Source organism: Macrotis lagotis, chromosome 1 (assembly GCF_037893015.1).
Source record: "Macrotis lagotis isolate mMagLag1 chromosome 1, bilby.v1.9.chrom.fasta, whole genome shotgun sequence".
Classification (NCBI taxonomy): domain Eukaryota; kingdom Metazoa; phylum Chordata; class Mammalia; order Peramelemorphia; family Peramelidae; genus Macrotis; species Macrotis lagotis.
In genome coordinates this window covers 347,913,427-347,936,085 of record NC_133658.1, presented here as the reverse complement: position 1 = coordinate 347,936,085, position 22,659 = coordinate 347,913,427, and the positions used below count along the sequence as shown (strand labels likewise).

General features: G+C 34.5%; 1 protein-coding gene and 1 pseudogene across 5 annotated transcripts in view; one reads left to right on the top strand and one right to left on the bottom strand.

Annotated features, from left to right (window-relative positions):
• The window catches only part of RALGAPB (Ral GTPase activating protein non-catalytic subunit beta), a 102,500-nt gene that overhangs the window by 59,174 nt on the left and 20,667 nt on the right, over positions 1-22,659 (top strand). For 3 of the 5 annotated variants that reach the window (XM_074211952.1, XM_074211948.1, XM_074211950.1), the window contains 9 exons: positions 323-449; positions 2,051-2,184; positions 3,964-4,146; positions 5,313-5,464; positions 7,195-7,382; positions 8,541-8,647; positions 9,748-9,900; positions 10,127-10,336; positions 17,876-18,034. In XM_074211952.1, the coding sequence (XP_074068053.1) occupies positions 323-449; positions 2,051-2,184; positions 3,964-4,146; positions 5,313-5,464; positions 7,195-7,382; positions 8,541-8,647; positions 9,748-9,900; positions 10,127-10,336; positions 17,876-18,034 (1,413 nt within the window). The remainder of the gene's footprint in view (positions 1-322; positions 450-2,050; positions 2,185-3,963; positions 4,147-5,312; positions 5,465-7,194; positions 7,383-8,540; positions 8,648-9,747; positions 9,901-10,126; positions 10,337-17,875; positions 18,035-22,659) is intronic. The other 2 variants (XM_074211949.1, XM_074211951.1) reach the window with 1 other exon arrangement.
• LOC141505784 (large ribosomal subunit protein eL34-like) lies at positions 12,983-13,336 on the bottom strand (annotated as a pseudogene).

The following is a 22,659-nucleotide window of genomic DNA, read 5'->3' as shown; positions in this document are numbered from 1 at the left end:
CATTTGAAGCTCAATATCTCTGATTGTGTATCTAGTGTAATTTCTATGACATCACCTTAGTTAAAACAGGAAAAGCTTGAACTGACTATCAGGAGTCAGTCTTACCCTACTTACATTCTCCCTTCATTCCTTGCACCCAATTTATGACTATAAATAAGGTAAATGAGATCTACTATGTCAATAGGCAAGTTTTTTTGTTCCTGTCAAGTTAGTAAAAATAGTCTGATGTTGTTTACCTTCTTATTCATAAATTTCATGTTATTACCTCCAGCTATCAGTGGTTATGATATTTCTATATTTAAATCATCTTTAATTTGTCTAGAATGGTGAAGAAAACCTGAAAAGTCATAGTCGAACTAATAGTGGCATTAGTTCAGCAAGTGGAGGAAGCACAGAGCCTACCACCCCAGACAGTGAAAGACCTGCCCAGGCTCTTCTAAGAGATTATGGTAAGTTGAATATTTCTTTGATATTTTAAAGGATTCTAAGAATAATGTTGCTTTTGGAAATTTTATATAGTAATTTTTTTGGCTAATTCTTACATATTTGAACGTAACTGGGAGAACATTACTAGTCCTCTAGATTTTTTTTAATTTTTTTTTCCTTCTCTAAATGTTAAAGTATTTTGAATTCAGCTGCATTGTTTTATATTTAATGTATTCATTTATATTACTTTCAATTACTACACCACTCTGAAAATATTCTCATGTTTAAAATCATTTATATAGTACAGTATAAGGTTAGGAAATTATTTAATTCATGAATATAAAATATGACACTTGTCAATCCCCTGCTCAATAAAGCCTTTTACTGAATCTTGACTTAAGAGTATTGTTTTTGATGGGTTTTGTAACTTTGTGTGCTTTTAAGTATTTTATGTAAAGAGATGCTGCATTTACAAATTGGACATTAATCCAAGGTCATATTATTTACTTAATTATGAAGTTAGCATCTATTTATTTAGAATTAAACCAAATGTATTTCTGACCTAAACTCAAGTTCCAATAAACCAACCTTGGGTGTGTCATTTATAAAAATCTCTGTGTTATTTAAATGCACATTTGATTAATAGATTTCACTAATATGTGTTCTTTAAAGTAATTCTTACACTATTCATTATACATATACATGGGTTACCCTAGCAATCAATAAGGTAATATTTAAGTGAATATAAACATGATTTTGATATTGAAGCAGTTTTTTTTTACTATATGTGTCCCAGTAGGCATGTGTGAAGTGACTAGTCTGTTTCAGCATTTTGATGAACTGTTAGTAAGTTCTGCTTGTAATGTTGCAAAAAGTTTCGCTAAGAAATCCAGATTTGTGTTAGTGTGCTGCATATATGTCTCTCTTTAATGACCATTCCTTTTTCTGTTGTCACTGCCCTCTTCCCAATAGGACTGACAGGTATAATGTCCCACAAGTTTCATTTATGAATTCAATTTCATAGTCTCCTAATTTTGCATTATCAAAATAGTGCTTTCTTTTACTTTTAGAATTGGCAGTCTAAAAAGGGGGTTGGGAATGTTCATTTTCTTACATTTAGGAATAGAGTTCTGGATAGTAAAATTTTAAAAATTAGCTAAGGGTTATTGCATGTAATATTTTATGTAAAGGTTAAACCTTAAAGGCAATGGGTAATAACTGCCAAAGGTTATTTCCACTATATGTGGATGAACTAAAAGCTTAAATTCCATAGTTCAATACACAAAGGATCACAAAAAAATTTGCTGGAAAAGTCTATGACAGTTTTCATTATACTTTTTAAAAATGAAACAAAAACTTGCTAGTTAATATTTTAAGGTTCAAAGTTTTTCTAAAGAATATTTAAATAACAAATTTCCACTTAGATGAAATTGATAGAATTTTGCTTTGATTTTAGAAGCTGTGGTTTGCTGATTAATCAGCCTACATGTAAATGGCTAAATTCATTGTCCAGGTGCTTATTGTGGCTGCTTTGGTTTGTGCATAAGGGAATGCTTTGCTTATTGTTACTAATACTTAGTTGTTTTCCCTCCCTGTGGTATGTGGCATTGGGGTTATATCCTAGCTCTTAATACAGATACAGCTGCTGGACTCCTGATACGCAGCATTCACCTTGTAACCCAAAGACTCAATTCGCAGTGGCGTCAAGACATGAGTATATCATTGGCTGCATTAGAGCTTCTTTCTGGACTGGCAAAGGTGAGGAAAGACTGTATATATATTTTTAGCTCTTTATTTGTTACATATTAATAGGGATAATCAAGAGCTGACTGTATTTTTACCTAAGAGTGAATAAAAACAAACTAAAAATAGAATTCTGTAAAAAGGAACCCATGATAAGATGACAAAATATATTTATATAGCTTTACATATGAAAATATTTATATATGTGTATATATTTGTGTGTATAAATATATACATATATATACATATATATATGTATATATATATATATGGAGAGAGAGAGAGAGAGAGAGAACACATAAAATTTAATTCATCTGATGCCTTAGATAAACCTACTTATGTGTAAAGGTACTATGGTTGCTCTGAGAATAACAAGTTGTAAAAATGACATGATCTTTGTTTTTAAGGAGCTAATAATCTAGTAGAAAAGTTGAAATATGGAAAAAAAATTGATGTTGAAATTCTTCAGGAATAAATAATTTTGTGGATATTTCATCATTTCAGACAATGTTTATGGTTCAATTATCTCAACTGGCTCTTCATGACCCCATCTGAGTTTTCTTGGAAAACAAATTAAAATGGTTTGCCATTTTGTTCTCCAACTCATTTTATAGATGAGGACCTGAGGAAACAGGGTTAAGTGACTTACCTAGGGTCATACAGCTAATAAATGTCAGTAGCCAGATTTGAATTCAGGAAAATGAGTCTTCCTGACATAGACCAGGCATTCTATCCACTGTGTCACCTACCTGCTCCACAGATGGTAACCACTCCATAAATTAGTAAATAGTCTTGTAGGATTTCTAGAAGAAACTGGCCAAGAAATTCATCAGTTTTCAGCAGAGTTGATGATGTACCTCCCCAAATTTAGCTGCATAGTCCCTAGTTTAGCAAACATGAGCTCTGACAATAGTCCCTCATGATACACCTTTCTAAAATGTAGTCCTGACAGTTTATTCTCTGCTATTATCATATTTGAGAGTATAGCATCCTCTCCATATCACAAATATACCAGGCTTTTACTACAAGTTATAATATGATTTACATAGGAAAGGACATTGCTTCTAGTAAGGCAATCAGAGAAGGCATCATGAAGGAGGTAGAACACTTGAGCAAGGTCTTGAAAGAAGAGAAAGTTCAGTAAGCAGAGATGGAGGAGTACATTCTAAACGAGTTTGGCTGGAAGATATAGCATGTGAGGATGAGAAATAAGAGAATTCTAAAATGGTTTTCTCAAGTCGTATTTTACAGAGCTTTGAATTCCAAGCTGTGGGATGTTGTTCTCTACAGCTGTGGTGTCAAATTCATAGAAACAGATCCCAGCAGCCACATATTGACTTGATCTTTGTTGTAGTTTTTATTTTGTTCAACATTTCCCAAATAATGTTTATCTCCAGTTTGACCTGTCTGCTTTAGGCAATAGGGTAGTTGTATAGTGAGACTTGACACATGAATGCATCTACTGGGGAAGTGGGGATATTGTTTAAACTGTGTCCATAGACCTCAGGAATCCACAAGGAAGTGTCTTAAAGACATGGCAAATTGAATTTTTGGCTGATTCAAGGAAATGACATTTTAGAGACCTGAAAAACAATTCTGAAAATTCATGATGTGTATTACCACCATTTTGGGGGGGGGGGGGGGAGTAATTTTAGTGATAGCTAGCTTAGATATAGAAAAGCAAGGTATTCTATGGAGCCTTACATGTTTAATTGATACTGAATACAAGTTATTTGTCATGGATATGAAACTGATATCAACTAATTATTATATTCTTAACCTAAATACCCTTAGGTGAAGGTGACCGTTGACTCAGCAGACCAAAAGAGAGCCATTAGTTCAGTGTGTAGTTACATTGTGTATCAGTGTAGCCGACCAGCCCCACTTCACTCCAGAGATCTTCACTCCATGATTGTTGCAGCTTTTCAGTGTCTTTGTGTCTGGCTGACAGAACATCCTGACATGCTTGATGAAAAGGTGAGAGTACTAGGTTTGAGTGCTTGTTCAGCAGAAGAAATTCTTTATTTAAAACATGACTTTTTCTATTTAAAAAACTGCTGTACTCACGTATTTGTTGGCTATCAATGTAACTCTATTCCTGCTTTAGTATATCTTTCAAGGTAAAGAGTAGCCTATAATTGATTGAGATAAGGAAACATTAATGAGGCTGTGTTAATATGTTGATATATGAGATCCTGCTTAATTTTGTTCTTAGTCTATTTAAAGTTCTAAAGTTTATTTTCAGGAAGATAAAAAATCTCATGTTAGATTGGCCAATAGTCTATATCAGTGATAAATCACTTTAGCTCAGTGAATTACCACCTAGGTTGTAAAAATCAGTGAGAAATGAATAGAGAAGCATTAAGCTAGCATCTGAACATTTTGGTATAGTGATGTAATTACTTTTCTTTTTTATTTAGAGGGAAGAACTAATCTTATGTCCTTAAGAGAACAACTCCCCTCTTACTAGCATGTAGTGTAAAAGGGGAATGACATGCTGACTTAGCAATAGAACTTTTAGAATTCTTTTTTCTTTTTAAAGATTTTTAAAACATTTATTTTTTTATTTGCAAGGCAAATGGGGTTAAGTGGCTTGCCCAAGGCCACATAGCTAGGTAATTATTAGTGTCTGAGGCCAGATTTGAACTCAGGTACTCCTGACTCCAGGGCCAGTGCTCTATCCACTGCGCCACCTAGCCACCCCTTAAAGCATTTCTCAAATAAAAAGTAGCATGATAGAAAATATTTCCATTTTCCATGCATTCTCCAAAGCAAAGATGCAAGAAATTACTTACACATATAAGTAATAATTTAAGATTCTCTTTCAATGTGTTATCAATAACTACTCCATTACTAGCAAAATTTTTTATATGCTTTCACAACTTCATAGTTAAGAAATATGAGACCAGGTCTGTATGATAGAGTATTTTAAAAGAAAATTTATAGAAATATGCCTGTCGAAAATATTTTCTGGCTTTGTACTCAGCTCTACCCTCACCCTAAACTCTACATAATCACAGAACTACTGATTGAATTGAATTTATTTCCTGTAATCTTCCATTCTCTAATCATCTAAGAAAAATGAACATTCATATTTACTTTCTCATGAAAAATTTAACAAATCTTCTTTTCTTCACCTTTAGGATTGCCTGAAAGAGGTTCTAGAGATTGTGGAATTGGGTATCTCAGGAAGCAAGTCCAGGAGTAGTGAACAAGAGGTCAAGTACAAAGGAGATAAGGAACCAAACCCTGCATCTATGAGGGTCAAGGATGCAGCTGAAGCTACCCTTACATGGTATGGAAGCTATTAGTTAGGGATTACGAACCAGAAGTTTGATAGTTGTAAGTTCTCTCATCCTCTCACTGTCTATGAAGAATTGTATGACTTAGCTTTGTATTCTCCAACTTGAAAATAAACAAGATTTTATAGTTCATCATGATTGTACACGTATAACCTATATCAGATTACTCATTGTCGTGGGGAAGGAAAACGGAAGGGAGGGAGGAAGAAAAATGTGAAACTCAAAAGCTTAAAAAAGATGAATGAGGAAAACTATCTTTGTATGTAATTGGAAAAAATAAATAAAATTTTTAAAAAAGGATTTATAGTTTATTTCTACCTTGTAGGATGATATGTTCACCATGGGCCATTGAAGTAAGAAATGAGCAATTTATAGACTGTCACCTACATTACTTTTTCACTTCTTTGCTAGATAACATAAGATCAATCTTCTTAAAATTGACTTTTTATGGGAACTAACTAAACTTGGGTTGAAAACTCAGTAAAAATAAGTCTTCAATTTGAATAAATGTTGTCATGGAATTAACTATTGGGAATCTAATAATAAAAGACGGTTTATCCAAATCATAGATTTTTAGATGTAAAGGGACCCTAGAGACCACTCAGACCTTGGGTCATTTCTATTTTATCAGTGAGAAACCGGAGGCCAAGAAAAGTTTGGTAATTTGCTAAATTAGTGGTAGAAACAAAAGTTCACATCTCCTGGTGTGTCTCTAATCTAGTGCTCTTTCTATTCTATGCTTCTCTTAGATTTGATGTTGCAAGGTTAAATCAAACATCAGGATCCTTTTTTTCCCCTACCTTAATGCTATTAGCACTAAAAAATAAACATAGAATAATGTAAAACAATAGATGATCAAGTGCCAAAGTATGTAGTGTAGACAATTCTGCTTTAAGATAATAGTTATGAGGGGCGACTAGGTGGCGCAGTGAATAGAGCACCGGCCTTGGAGTCAGGAGTGCCTGGGTTCAAATCTGACCTCAGACACTTAATAATTACCTAGCCGTGTGTCTTTGGGCAAGCCACTTAACCCTATTGCCTTGAAAAAAAATCTAAAAAAAAAAGATATAGTTATGAGCAACATGGGGGGCAATGATCAACCTTGATAGACTCACTCATTCCATCAGTGATTGTTGAATCAGGGACAGTTTGGGGCTGTCTGCAATGGAGAATACTATCTGTATCCAGAGAAACAACTGTGGACTTTGAACAACGATCGATGACTATTACCTTAAATTTAGGGGGAAAAAACCTGATATCTTATTGTCTTATCTTGATATCTCTTGAATCAATGTATACCATGGAAAGAAAGACTGGCAAATTGCCTTCTGTGGGGGGAGGAAGTAAAATTAGGGGGAAAATTGTAAAACTCAAAATAAATAAAATCTTTAATAAAAAAAAAAAGAGAGGGAGATTGTTATGCACAAGTGACAATGTTAGGTTTATAACAAATTGAAATTAAAACATGACCCCTTCCCTGAAGTTGGCTTACAGGCTAATAGGGAACAAGATGCATATAACTGTAATTCAAAGTGCAGTATGGAAGTCATATAAAGTGCTTATAAGTGCTTATAAGTACTACAAATGTTTGGGCTAATCATTGTTAGGAAGCAAATTAAAGTAGGATCTAAGAAAGATTACATGGAGAGGATGACATTGACTAAAGTAGGCTAAAGGTGTATGCTTTGGGAATTGTTAACTGAACTTTCTCTTTACCTTTCAGTATCATGCAGTTACTTGGTGCATTCCCTTCACCCAGTGGTCCTGCCTCTTTTTGTAGCCTGGTGAATGAAACTACTTTGATTAAATACTCCAGGCTGCCTACTGTAAACAAACACAGTTTCCGATATTTTGTCCTGGATAATAGTGTCATACTTGCAATGCTGGAGCAACCCTTAGAAAATGAGCAGAGTAAGTGACTTTTATAATAAATTTATAGGACTTTCCTAATGGAGATTTTATAAGGTATTCCACCTTTAGAAGAATTATTTAAGGAAATGTGAGCTGGTCAGAATAATATAGTCTTTGGGCAAGTTTTTGACAGTTACCACTAGCAGCTTACCAAATAGAATGGTTGAGGGATTATGACACAGCTAAAAACGCTGAAGTCAGGGTAATAAAAGAGAGAAGGTAGAGGGTAGTCTACTTCCCCTAGGAAGTAGACTATTCATTTTGGAGTCCTTTGATTCTCTATAGGACCTGTTGGCAACCTCTCCAGAAATTGTTTCGGAACTGAAACTGAATAATACTGAGAGGAATTAAAGAATGTACAAGTCCTTGATTGACCTGTCATTTTGTCCTTTCCTTCCTTTAAAACTGATCTCCCATGATTTTTTTCTGAGGAATTAGAGCTTGATCCTTAAGTAGATTAAAGTTTCATAAACTAATATTATGCACCTCCTCCATTTTATTCAATTCTGAGTCATCTCCCTTACAGATTTATTTAGTCACATGATCTGAACTACAATTCAAATCCCTCTCGTTAAAAAAGATCTCAAAACTTGTGTCTTCCTTCCATTCATTGATGAAAAAACCTACAAGGATATTAAAAGAACAGTGAGGAAAGATTAGATGCCTTAGAGCTCAGTATAAATGGTGATGGATCTACAGTGTAGGAGAGGATATTTATAGAGCCATTATCACTCATTATGAATTAAATTAATCAAACACTATAAATGCTTTGGTAACAATTCATTTTATTAAAAACCTAATTATTCCCTCTCTCTCTAAGAAGAGATTTTTGATGGGAGACAGATGGTAAAAAGACAAATCCAAACATACTAAGGTCATAAGACTATGCAAGAAAAGGATTCAGTGGGCATGGAATGGAGATAATACAACTTTGACTGTGAATCAGAGGTGACTTAAGATTTTTATCCTAAAAGTGATAGGAAAATTGAATGTTATTAGTAGTTGGTAAATCCTTACTTTGATATGACTGATGATGATAATCATAAGTTGCACACAAATATGATTATTTAATATTTAGTTTATTTAAGTTAAAAATGATTTTAATTTTTTAAATTGCTATTGTGTCAGTTCTAAATCGACTTTTCTAACTTCTTACAGATGATTTTTTCCCATCTGTCACCGTTTTGGTCCGTGGGATGTCTGGAAGACTTGCTTTGGCCCAGCAGCTTTCCCTTTTACCAAGAGGAGCAAAAGCAAATCAGAAGGTATCTGTTGGGGTGGCTAGGTGGCATAGTGGATAAAGTACTGGCCTTGTAGTCAGGAGTACCTGGGTTCAAATCCGGTCTCAGACACTTAATAATTACCTAGCTGTGTGGCCTTGGGCAAGCCATTTAACCCCATTTGCCTTGCAAAAACCTAAAAAAAAAAAAAAAAAAAAAAAGGTATCTGTCAAAACTTAGAGGGAAATAATAGGAAGTTGAGAATCGATATATTTTTATTTAAAGATTAAATGATTTACCACAAAAACAAAATCACTAAATATCAAAAAAAGTTTAGAACACACTTGGGTTTGGGTTTATTTTTCAAATTTTTTGGAACGTACTGTTTGTATACAAAATTTTTTTTACAGCTTATATAAAGTTTCTTCATTACCTTTTTGTACTTGGTAATGTATTTTATATGTAAATGCTAGGTATGAAATGAAATATACACACACACACACACACACACACACATACACACTGTTTTAATAACAGGTCAAAACCTTAATCCCAAATATGAAAATCTTTGCAATATATTGTTGCCAAGGTGTTCTGGGTCTTACTACACTATAGGTCATACCAAACAGGCAGTCTTTTGTGGGTAAATCTGGACCAGTAGGGAAATTTTAAGAGTATTAAAGGGAACTGGAATAGTATTAAATAAGCAACAATGCATGTGACAAAAATACAGAGCCTAATTTTCTGATGTTCAGTTCACACCTGAAATGTTATGGGAATTTCTAGAAGCTGAATTAATTTTAAAGAAACAGGTATCTGGGCAGCTAGGTAGCACAGTGGATAGAGCACTGGCCCTGGAGTCAGGAGTACCTGAGTTCAAATCTGGTCTCAGACACTTAATAATTACCTAGCTGTGTGACCTTGGGCAAGACTGATAGGGGTAAGCATTCCTTCCTCTCAGTAAACAGGCTAAACAGGCTAAATCCAAAATAAAGTAGGAATAATCATCAGAGGGAAAGTACTAGAATTAAAGGGGAATCAGGAAAGCCTTTCTGTAGAAGATAGAACTTTGGCTTATATGTTACATTATATATTATAAATTATATAAATATAATCATATAAATTACTTTGCTTCATTTTAACAGCTTTTTGTGCCAGAACCTCGTCCACTTCCTAAAAATGATGTTGGAATTAAATATACAGTGAAGCATCGACCATTTCCTGAAGAGGTGGACAAAATTCCTTTTGTAAAAGCAGATCTGAGCATTCCTGATTTGCATGAGATCGTAAATGAGGAAGTAAGGCACTGGTTCCTAACTATTGTTTATTTCTTGTGCTTGTCAGTATCCTGGAATACCTGTTAAATAGTATGCTGTGCCTTGATTTTCACTTACTGCTTGAATTTTTTAAAATTTACTTTTAATTACAAAACTAATAAGTATTCTTAATTTTATATTGAATATAGTCTTTACACTTATTTTGAAAGTCCTCCCATCCCAAAAAAATGTCTTTGATGAATTTCAGTTAGAAGAGAGACATGAAAAATTGAGGAATGGTATGGCCCAGCAGATCACTTATGAAATATCCATTGAACAGCAAAGTGAAGAGGAATGGCGAAAGAAAAGTTTTCCTGACCCAATTACTGACTGTAAACCCCCACCTCCTGCCCAGGAATTCCAAACAGCACGCCTTTTCCTTTCACACTTTGGATTTTTGTCATTAGAGGCATTAAAGGTAATTTGGTACATATTTATGTGCAAGTGATCTTGTATACTTGTGTTAGATACTAGAGATATAAGTAGTTGTGACACAAAAATACAATGCATTGTTTACAAATAATACAGTCTTAATTTTTTCTTTATGATCGTAGAAGAATTTCATTCAAATGATCTATTGAAGTGGGGAAAACTTGCATGCCGCTGGAGTTTTTATTATATGATTCTTTCCATGTATAGCCCTCAACTCTTTCTGTAGGTGCCTTTATGCATATACTCACACCTGAATTGTAGTTTTCATTTCCAGCTCCAAGACAACTCTTTTTGCATATACAGTCAAATATATTTCCTTGAGTTCTTTAATACTTCTAGCTCTTAATATATTACTGAGATAATTGAAATCCAGACTTTTTAAAAAATACCTTAGTAATTAGTTTCTGTCCCCACAAAACCTCTTTATAGAAGTATCAATGGAAATTACAAACAGCACTTTCAAAATAGTATTTAAAAGGGATGGTTTAGTGGTTTCAAACTTCAGAAGAAACAGGAACCTTTGATTTATATATAAGGATTCCTATAGGCCACAATATTGAGTTATTTTTTAAATGTGACATCTATATTTTCTCATGTTTTTATTTTGTTAAATATTTTCCAATTATGCTTTAATCTGTTTAGGACCATACTTTGGTATATTATGGGCCACTTGGAGCCCAAAGGACATCTCTGCTGTAGACTATCCCATAATACTCATCTAGATATAGTACCCTTATATTTCATATTTGACAACAAAGTAATAGCAGGTTGTTTTTTATTCATTCAGTTGTGTGTATTTATTTGTGATCCCAGGGACTGTAGTACAAAAGACCCTTCTATCCAACACTGTCTCCTAAAAACTGTCCAAGTTCATACTTGTTACTTTCATGATATCCCCTGCCATCCCCTTCTCTTTTTACCTTCAATCTTTCCCAAGTACAAGGTTTTTTCCATTGAGTCCTAGCTTCTTGTAATGTGACCAAAGTATTTATATGCCAGCTGTTGTGTTTGTCCTTCCAATGAATAGCCTGAATTAATTTCTTTAAAGTATTAACTGGTTTGATCTTATTGCCCAAAGGACTCTCAAAATCTTCTCCAGCACACAATTCAAAAGTGTTGATCTTTTGGTGCTCAGCTTTCCTTATAGTCCATCTCTCACAGTTATACATTACTATTGGAAAAACCACAACTTTGCCTATACAGACCTTTTCAGAAAGTGTTCACTCTGCTTTTTAGTGTTCTGTCCAATTTGCTATAACTTTCTTTTCAAGGATCACATGTGTTTTAACTTCACCATCTGCAGTGATCTTTGAGTCTAAAAACAGAAAATATGATATGCTTCCATTTCTTCTCCCCTTCTTTGTCAGGAAGTGATATAACCAGTTGTCCTGATCTTCTTTTATTTGTTTTTAATGTTAAGCTTCAAGCTAGCTTTTACATTGCTCTCTTTCACCTTCATGAGTCTTCTTAATTCTTCACTTTCTGCTGTCAGTGTGATATCATTTGCATATCTAAGATTGTTGATAGTGTTTCCAGCTTTTGATTCATCCATTTCCTATGATGTGCTCTGAATATGTTAAATCTTTTTCAATATTTATGTCCAGTTCTAACTGTTGCTTCTTCGCCTGCATACAGGTTCCTCAAGAAAAAAGTAAGATGATCTGGTTCTCCCATCTTTTTAGGCATTTGTCACATTTCATTGTGATCCAAAAAGTTAAAAGTTTTAGTGTAGTCAGTGAAACAGAAGTAGATGTTTTGAAACAGAAGTAGATGTTTTCTGACACTCCTTTGTTTTCTCCATAATACAACCAACACTAGCACTTTGGGCTCTAGTTCATCTACCAAGATTCTGCAATCTAGGCTTCAACAATATGGGAACCAAGAATTACCAGAACTTCAGATTGAGATCTAGTTCCTCTTCCCCTTTAGAAATGAGTCTACTCTTCTGGTAATATTTGGTTCCCATATTATTGAAGCCTCAATTGTAGAATCTGGCTGGTATGTTAAATATGTGCAATTGTTTGATAACTTGAAAGTTTTTTGGCATTGCTCTTATTTAGGATTAGTACATAAACTGACATTTTCCAGTCCAATGGCCATTGCTGTGTTTTCCAAATTTGTTGGCATATTAAGTGCAAGTACTTTAATAGCATCATCTTTTTTTTTTTTTTTTAGGTTTTTTTGCAAGGCAAATGGGATTAAGTGGCTTGCCCAAGGCCACACAACTAGGTACTTATTAAGTGTCTGAGACCGGATTTGAACCCAGGTACTCCTGACTTCAGGGCCAGTGCTTTGTCCACTGCACTGCCTAGCCGCCCCTAATAGTATCATCTTTTAGGATTTTCAGTAGCTCAGTTGGAATTCTTTTACCTCCATTAGTCTTCTTGTTAGTGATGCTTCCTAAAGCCTGCTTGACTTCATTCTCCAGGATATATGGCTCTAGATCAGTCACCACACCATTGTGATTATTGATGTCAAGATCTTTCAGTTCTTCTGTCTATTCTTGCTACCATTTTTTGTTAAATTTCTACTGTTTTTGTCTTCTGTCCCTTTTTTTTGCATGTTCCCTTGACATCTCTAATTTTCTCTTTTTTTCCTACATTTTATTTTTTTATTCAAAAATATGCTTTTTTTATTTACTCTTTTGATTCTGTGCTTCTGCCTTCAGCATCTTCACAATGATTTTCTGCTCCTCAATCAGGAAAGCATGCTTGATCCTGTCACAAACACATTTAGCACACATGGAGCCACCATAAACCCTGCTGACATGCTCTTTCATCTTTGATAGCCTTATAAGAACTTTAGGTCTCACTGCACAAACACCTTGAAGTCTTCTTGGGCACACACCCCAGGCTGATTTTGATGCTTTTCCAACTTTCTTAGTGTATAGGTAAACAATTCTGTTACTTGGGGTTCATGACAATCAAGTTTTGTTGGAAGCTGTATTGTAGGACAACCTACAGCACTATGTCAGGTGCTGAATCATTTTTAATTCCTTGCCAGGTCCACCACTGGAAGACAGCCATTTTATTTTCTTGCTCTTCTTTTTCTTTGGAATGTTTTTGTTGCTGCCTTTTGTACAATATTGTGAACCTCTGTCCATAATTTTTCACACATTCTCTCAGATTTAATCCCTTAAATATATTTATCACCTCCACTTAATATGCTTAAAGGATAATTTGTAGGTCTTAACTATGGTTTTTTTTTTCAATTTAAATCTAAATTTTGCAATAAAAGAAACACTTAATCTTTACTTCAGTCAGTTCCAGATCTTGTTTTAAATGACTGTGTAGAGCTTCTTTATCTTTGGTTCCAAAGTATATAATCAATCTGATTGCCTTTTGTTGATGTCCTTGTGTAGAGTTGTTGGGGGAAAACATTTTTTTTCTTTAACCCTCAAAATCATCTTAACAAAACTATTAATCTTTGCCCTGCTTCATTTTGTACTTCAGGGTCAAATTTCCCTGTTATTCTCATTATCTTTTTCTAGATATTCTAATTATCTTCAGCATTTCAATTCCTTATCAAGAGTGTGACCTTTTTTTTCTCTTTTTGTTGCTTTTTCTGTAAGATACTGAGAGTTTTCAAAGAATTAGACAACTGGCCTCTTTGGAATCAGTAGTTGGAGTATGGACTTTTGTATTACAGTGATGTTAAACAGTTTGCCTTGAATTCGAACAAATATCATTTTGTCACTTTTAAGATTATACCCTAGTGGGAAAAGATGGATATTGAATGAAATAGGGAACTTTCAAACTTTCCTGATGAAACAACCAGAGCTGAAGAAAAAGTCTGATCTTCAAGGATAGGACTCAGGTGAAGCATAGAGAGGGTGGATGGGAAGGGCAAACTATGAGGGATTTAATGATGTTGAACTGTTTGTATTCCTGCATGGGAAGATAATACTGAAAACTCATATGAACCTTCTCATTTAGTAGGGCAGTTAGAAGGAGTATATAGACAAGACACAAGAGGGAGTTGAATTTGAAGGGATAATATATTAAAAAGATGGAGTCAGTAGAGGAAAAAGGAATAGATTGGGAGAAAGGGAAAGAAGAGGGAGAGTGGGGTAAGTTATTTCACATAAAAGGCAATAAAAAGCTTTTGTAGTGGAGTGGAAGAGGGGGAAGGTGAGGCACAATGAGTGAGCCTTATTCTCACTTGGAAGTGGCTCAAAGAGGGAGTAATATCACACTAAATTGGATATAGAAATCTATCTTACCCTAGAGGAAAATAGGAGAAGAGGGAAGGTGGGTTGTAGATGATAAAAAAGATGGAAGATTGTGGGAGAAGGTAGTCAGATGCAACACACTTTTGGGGACAGACAGGGTGAAAAGAGAGAAAGAACAAAATAAATGAGAGTGGGGAGAATAGGATGGAGGGAATTACAGCTAGCAAAAGCAGTTCGGGAAAAAATATTTAATTAGTTTCTCTGATGGCCTTATGATAAAAGAATGCTAACTATCTATCTCAAAGACAGAGCTGATTATGTCTGAATACAGACTGAAGCATACCTTTTTTTTTCCTCACTTTATTTTTCTTGAGTTTGTCTTTCTTTGGGGAATATGTTTGCTTTTACAACATGACTATTGTAGTCATGTTTTTCATGACTAACATATTTTTAATCTATACCAAGTAACTTGCTTTCTAGGTGGAGGAAGCGGATTAAACCCTAATACTTCTTTTTTTATCCTTTTGCTGACTAATGTGGGCTACTCCATTTCTTCTAAGGGACTCTGGTCCACAGTAGCATATGTAATGAATTAAATTTACCCATTCTTATCCTTTTAAGTTCACTGACAGCCAAGATGTTTATATTTTAAAAAACTTTCTATCTCTTACCACATTCAACCTGCCTTGATTCCTAAATCTGACTCTCTAGGTTACTAAGCATTATTAATCTTCATATAGCATTGGAACTTTCATCACTAGACATCCAGAGCTCAGCTTCCTCATTCTTTCTGGAACTGTTCTTCCCCAGTAACAATACCTTCTAACCTGAGGGGATTTCTTGGCAAGGATACTGGAGCAATTTGCCATTTCCTTCTCCAATGGATCACCTTTTGTCAGAACTCTCTACTGTGGCCTGTCTGTTTTGGGTAACTCTGCACAGCATAACAACATAACTTGTAATTTCATTGAGTTTTACAAACCCCTCTGCCACAAGAAGACCATGATCTGGGGAAGAACAGAAGCAAGACAGTTCTACTAATTTTAGAATTTCTATATATCTGGAGTCAAGGTCTTTTCTTAAAATGGTAGAAATATTGGGGAGATAAGAGCAAGATCAGTTCTTTGGATATAATCCTCTTTAGCACTATTCTTCTACTTCGTCATCCTTGGGCCTGTATACTGTCTCCTTACCTTAACCAGAAACCCAGCTGGAAGAGATGTCAGTAATGGTCATTTGAAAATGGCTTATTCCTCTCAAGCATATTTATCTTTCAAGGATCCTCAGAGTCGTAACTGCCTATCTTTTTCTCTTAGACCTGATTTGACTTAGAAATTTCATTTTGGTCCATTTCATAAATCACCAGGGAGAGTTATTTGACTTTTAAGTGGATCTCTAATTTCATCAGTCTTGGTACCCCTTCCTCCAGTGCAAATCAGATGGGGTGCCAGACCTAGAGTCAAGAAGACTCATCTTTCTGAGTTCAAATCAAATCCCCAGATACTTTAGTAGCTGTATGGCCTTGGACAAGTCACTTAACCCTCTTTGCCTGTTGCCTCATCTATAAAATGAACTGGATAAAGAAATGGCAAACCATTGCAGTAGCTTTGTCAAGAAAACCCCAAATGAGTTCACAAGAAGTCAAACATGACTGAACAATGGGGATCAGTAATGCTGTCATATGTGAATTGGTGTATTTTGAGAACTTAGCAGTCCACAAGAAATTCTTAGTGTGGGACGCTTAGAATTTTTATACCATGACCTTCAGAGAAAAGAAGGGAATACACATTTATTAATGTATCAGGCACTGTGCTAACACTTCCCAAGTGTCACTTCATTTAGTCATTAGCAAGCCAAGGGTTCTTACTATACTTTGAAATATGCAGAAATAGTTCAAATATCCAGAAATAGTTCAAACTGTAGGGAAGTTCAAAATACTGGTTTATTGAGAATTTCCTTCAATTTCCCCCTATTCTGAAATAGGTAAAAAAAGGGGGGGGGAGTGTCAGTGTTGTAGAATTGTCCCCATTTCTCTTCCTCCTTGTTTAGAAGCTTGTTCAGATATATATCAGTTTCAGCAGTTCCTTTCATAATCTGAAACAAGAGAGACATTATCCCTTACTAAGAGATGTCATTTTGTTAAAGCTAAAGATTTAATTATAATATGACCTGTGTTGTCAGACTTATTTGATGTATTTTGATTGATTTTTGCAGAACTCCTTTTTTTTCAGTCTTTCAAATTCTGGAGATTGGGGACTGATTTATTTGGAAATGAAAGTAATATAAAAACAAAAGTTAACTAGAATAAATTTGGTGGGTTTTTTGTTTTGTTTCATTTTCAAAAATGAATTCTAGTTAGTGTACATCAAAGAGATCATTGTTTATACTATTATCTCAGCCCAAAAAGTCTAGTGATGTAAAGGAAGTTTTGTACTGGATTATAGCCCAGAGACCAGTCTTCCAATCCCATATTACCTATGTGACCATGGGTAAATCCATTTATACCCTCTAAACCTCTGTGCTCCCTTCAGCTATTCAGTAGAAATTACATACTATTTACCTCAGAGTAATTGTAAGAAAAGTGCTTAGAAAACTTTAAAGTGCTTCAGTATGATTAGCATTGTTATTGTTATTATTATTATTATTATTATTATTATTATTATTATTATTTAAAATGCTGGTTTACTTAAGCTAGAACCATTAACACATGACTGTTTATGGTACCTATTTTGATGAGCAAGATGTAAAAATGCAGAACATTTCAGGATCAAACAATATTTTCAATTCATAACCTTACAGCAAAATTGCCTTCAGAATAAAGAATTAACAGAAGGGTATTTGTATGAATGTACCAACTATTATATCTTTATTTTAATTATTACCTGACCTTCTATAGCCATAACATAAATAGATATGTATCATTTTTAAGGCAATTAGGTGTTAGTGGATAGGACATAAGACCTGGAATCAAGAAAACCTGTGTTAAAATTTAACCTCAGACATTTAGTAATTGACCCTGGACAAGTCACACTTTGTCTCACTTTCTTAATCTGTAAAGATGAGAAGTAGTATGACTTATAATAATAAAATAATAGCACCTATCTCTCAGAGTTGTGTGGATAAAATGAAATATTTCTAAAACACCTAATTGTAAATTAAATCTATGTAAATATTAACTATTATTTTTATCCTTTATTGGGATTTCTTTTTAACTTGTACTGTCTTCAAACTAATAATTAAAAGGATATTTATTTTAAAATACATGTTAAATTTATATACTTGCACCAAATCTTTAATTAATTAAATTTAATTAAAATAATTTTATTTTGTCCTCGTTTATTTTTGGATGGAAAGGAACCTACAAATAGTCGGCTACCTCCTCACCTTATTGCACTTGACTCAACAATATCAGGATTTTTTGATGACATTGGCTATCTGGATCTCTTACCATGTCGTCCCTTTGATACAGTTTTTATATTCTACATGAAAGCATGTCAGAAAACAAGTCAAGAAGTAAGTATTCTGGATATATCACAATATCTTTTCTGCCATCTGTACCAAGCTTTAGAAATCTGTTTATCAGACCTTATTTTCAAATGCTATAGGCCTTAGTTTTTTAAGGGAATACAGAAATCTATGTGTGATATTTAAAAGTAGGTTATTTGCAACAAATCTAAATAAGCTTTTTTTAAATTCAAAATGACTTTTTTTTAAAGCATTTCCTTTGTACCAGTCACTGTACTAAGAATTCAAATACAAAAATGATACTATCAAGGAAAAAGAATTCAAAGAATTCAAATACAAAAATGATATTATCAAGGAAAAAAATACTATCAAGGAGTTTATATTGTAAAGTAGGTGTTTGAGTTTTTTGAGAAAATTAAATGCTTTGCACGTGGTAGGTGTTTAATAAGTGTTAGATACATTTTATCTCTGTTTAATGAGATGGTTCTGATTTTTTTTGAAGTAGCTAGATTTGGGTTTTACCTCCCATTCTGTTGCTTCAATTAAATTAAAATTGTATATGCAATTAAAATAAACTTCACAGAATTAGCTATCCTTCTTGGGTATTTTTTCATTGTGTGGCATAGTGCATTATCAGGATGAATTCAACTACAAGACCTAAGTAGTGAGATAATTTTTTTTACACATTCTAAGTGTTGCCATTCAATTGCCAATATTTTTTAAACTCTTAGTGCTAGGCATTGAAGGCTACAACATGTACATAGTTGAGCAAATATAACACTAACCATTGGGAAGATCAAGCAAAGCACTTGGATTGGAAGCTAAGGGTTCCAAGAAGATGTGAAGAAAGAAATATATTCTAAGTTAGGAGACATTGCTAATGTTTCTCTCTGCTCTGACTCTGACTCTGTAAGTACTTTAAAAATTAAATGTTACAAGGAAGATGACAAAATAAGTCAGAAAACTCTCAAGTTCTCCACATTTCCTCCACAGACATAACTGAAAAAAGGGGTCCAAGTAGAATGGCAGAAATAAATAGAAATTGAGACTGAACCCTTGGTCCTCCTCTAATAACCTGAAAAGATATATTGTTCGTGCTTTGTCTTTTTTTTTTTTTTTGCAAGGTAATGGGGTTAAGTGGCTTGCCCAAGGCCACACAGCTAGGCAATTATTAAGTGTGTGAGGCCAGATTTGAACTCAGGTACTCCTGACTCCAAGGCCGGTGCTCTTATCTACTGTGCCACCTAGCTGCCCCTTGTCCTTTGTTTTTAAAGATCTTGATATCGGGGTGCTGTGACAAGCATAAGAATTGGGTTTGAGTGAGGGGATGTTGTGCTTAGTCACCAGCCTCACTTTCTTCTCCAGAACCATCTGAATCCAGTGACCAGATATGAATCAGGACAACTGGAGATGGCCCTGGATGTGGGGCAATCAGGATTAAGTGACTTGTCCAGGGTCACACAGCTCATTAGTCTCAAAGATCTGACACTGGATTCGAACTCCCATCCCTTAGCTGCCCTGAGAAGATCTCTGGACATATATTTCCCCAGAGTGAAATGTAAACACTTCCAGGATAGCTTCATTGAAACAGCTAGCAGTGAGTCCAAGGAGCAGCTGGGTTGGGAGGTAGCCTGGACCTCAGCCACAGGAACTTTCACCTCCCAGACTGTGAAGAGTTGGGTGTTTTGAGCCAGGGAAGAGTGAGGGAACCTCTGCAGACAAGGGATGCCAGGCCCAGTTGTGCTGCCTAGACATGGTCCAGAGTGAAAAGAAACCAACACCTACTTGGTGAGTGCAAAAGCAGTGGCTAGAAACACTACTGGCTGTAGGTACTTAAAGAAGAGCTGAATTCTTGAGGTCTTGGTTTCAGACCAGAGGGGAGAACTGAAATATAGCTACTGGAGTGTTCTTGGGGAAAGTGAGAACATTTCCAGCATAGAGTGCTAGAGAGACCCTATCGGTGATTTTAAGGGGGAAGGGAATGTAGAGGTTGGGCCCAAGACAAAGCTCAAAAAACTACAGTAAGAAGGACCTGGGACCAAAGAAACCATTTCCCACAGGATTAGAGTTGAATTATAAGTGACTTGATAAGGACAAATTGTTTAATTTACATGATGATTGTAAAGCATAAGTCTAGAATTATCATTAGTAATTGGGTAGTTGAAAAGAAAGATTGGAGTAAAAGTATGATGTAATTCTTAAAATGGAGTAGGATAAGATAAAAAGAGTAATTATCTCATAAAAATGAAGTGTGAGAGTAAGAACTGATTGAGATGAATTAGATGGAGGAGGAAAGCAGGTAGTTCTGGAAGCCTACACTCATCCAGAATGGGTTAAAGAGGAAACAATACATATATATATCTAGAATTTATAAAAGTCTTCTAAATTCAGAAAGAAAAAAGAGGGTAAGGGGGATAGGGAGGGTACCAAGTTAGAGGGTAAGGGAATAAGATTAGGGGAGGTAATAAATATAAATTAACAGGAATGGGATAAAGACAGGAAAATATATATATGTATGTATATATTTGAAAGGATATAAAAGCCTTATAAACTGGAACAGAAATGAGAATATTGGGAATAGGGAGAGAGGAGGGATAAAGGAGGGATTTTTGGAAAGGGGAGATAAGTCATTATTCCCCTTAAGGAATAGAAGGGCAAGGAATCAGGTAGAAATAAACCAGAGGAATGAGGAGGAATAGGATAGGGTAAGAATGATAAAGAGGAAAATGAACAAGTAATTAAGTTTAGAATGTGAATTGGATAAATTCACCCATAAAAATGAAAACAGAAAAATTTGAATTTAACATTATTTTGCTTTTAGGAAATACTATAAAAATGATACACATAAACATAAAATAAAGATCAGGAATAGAATTTATTAGATATGAAGAGCAGAGATAGTAGTCATGATCTCAGATAAAGTTAAAGCTAAAATAGATTTAATCAAAAAGAAAATAGGGAAACTATACTATATGTCAGTCATATAAATAATATTAAGACTTTAAAATAGCTAGACAGTATAAAGGATAATATTGCTTTAGTATAGGATATGATGAGCTTGTGGATTTAGGAAAATATGGAAGAACTTGATTATCTTGGAAAACTTCCTCCATTTATAGAGTCTAAAACTATCTACAGTTTAATAAATAAATCATGATAAGTTGCCTGAATTGTATAGAGCTTAATTGATTTCTTCAGGGTTACAGTGTAGTGTCAGACATAGGCTTTTTAAAATCCAGAACTCTTTGCACTACACGGAGCTGTTTTATGGTATCCTGATCAAATTTTGTCTTCTTAGATTTGATTCAGTCGCTTTTAGCCTGTCAAGACCTTTTCTGTTCCTTCTAACTTTGTGTCATCTCCAGTCTGCTGTCTATACCTTTATTTTTGTCATTGATACAAATGTTAAAGCTCAGGCTCAAGAATGAACATTTGGTGCCCTTCACTAGCAAACTTTGAACCAATTCTGAATCTTTCTAACTTTACCATAATCTAGTTCACATCCTTGTAACTTTTCTGAAAGAATAAATGTCTTATTCAAATGCTTAGCTTAATTTACACTGAATTCCTCTGAACTACCAATCAAACAAACCTGCATTTCGTTTATTCATCTATTTATGGCAAGATTTAATATATTTCTTGTCTGTGGTGATTTCATTTTCTCTAAGTTGCTCAAATGGAAAGATATAATTTCCATATAAATTAATTTGGTTTATGTTGAAAATATAAGGATTTGGGATCTAGAAACTGAATTTCCCTTTGTCTAGCACATAGAAATTCATGGGCTATTGAAGACTATGTAACCCTATTTTTTTTTTATTTTTATTTTTAGTTTTTGCAAGGTAATGGGGTTAAGTGGCTTGCCCAAGGCCACACACCTAGGTAATTATTAAGTGTCTGAGGCTGGATTTGAACTCAGGTACTCCTGACTACAAGGCCACTGCTCTATCCACTGTGCCACCTAGCCTCCCCATAACCCTATTTTCAAAAAAAAAAAAAAAGAAATAAGGGGCAGCTAGGTAGTACAGTGAATGGAGCACCAGCCCTAGAGTCAGGAGTACCTGAGTTCAAATCTGACCTCAGACACTTAATAATTACCTAGCTGTGTGACCTTGGGCAAGTCACTTAATTCCATTGCCTTGCCAGAAAAAAAAAGTAGATGAAAGATTGCATCCTTGACAACTCATAGAAAACATAGCTTAAAACACACTTTTGCTGAGAAGAAATAGTACAGGGATGGGATGTCCAGAAATTAAACTAGTAACAAGAAAGAAAATGAAATTTGTATTCATATCTATGGATCTTAATGATTCACATACTATGGAATTTAAATTGTATGTTTATTACAAGACCTTGTAGAATTTTAAATTTTTTGAGGGGATATAAGGAATAAAAAGACCAAGTTTTAATAAATAAGCACCCAGAGCACATGCAAAATAGTCTTCCCACCTTTTGTACTGAATTAATAATTACTTGATTCTTGTGAACCAATCAAGAGTTCCTGAAGTAAATCTAAAGAATAGTTTACTACCCTGTCTTGTCAAGATCACTCCCTTGGCTTGTTGGGCAGCTAAAGACAAAGAAAAAAGCAAACCACTTTATCATGGCTCCTGAATTGCATAGTATAAATATTGTAGAAAAGGGTTTCCAAAGTGAGAACACAATGCCACTTT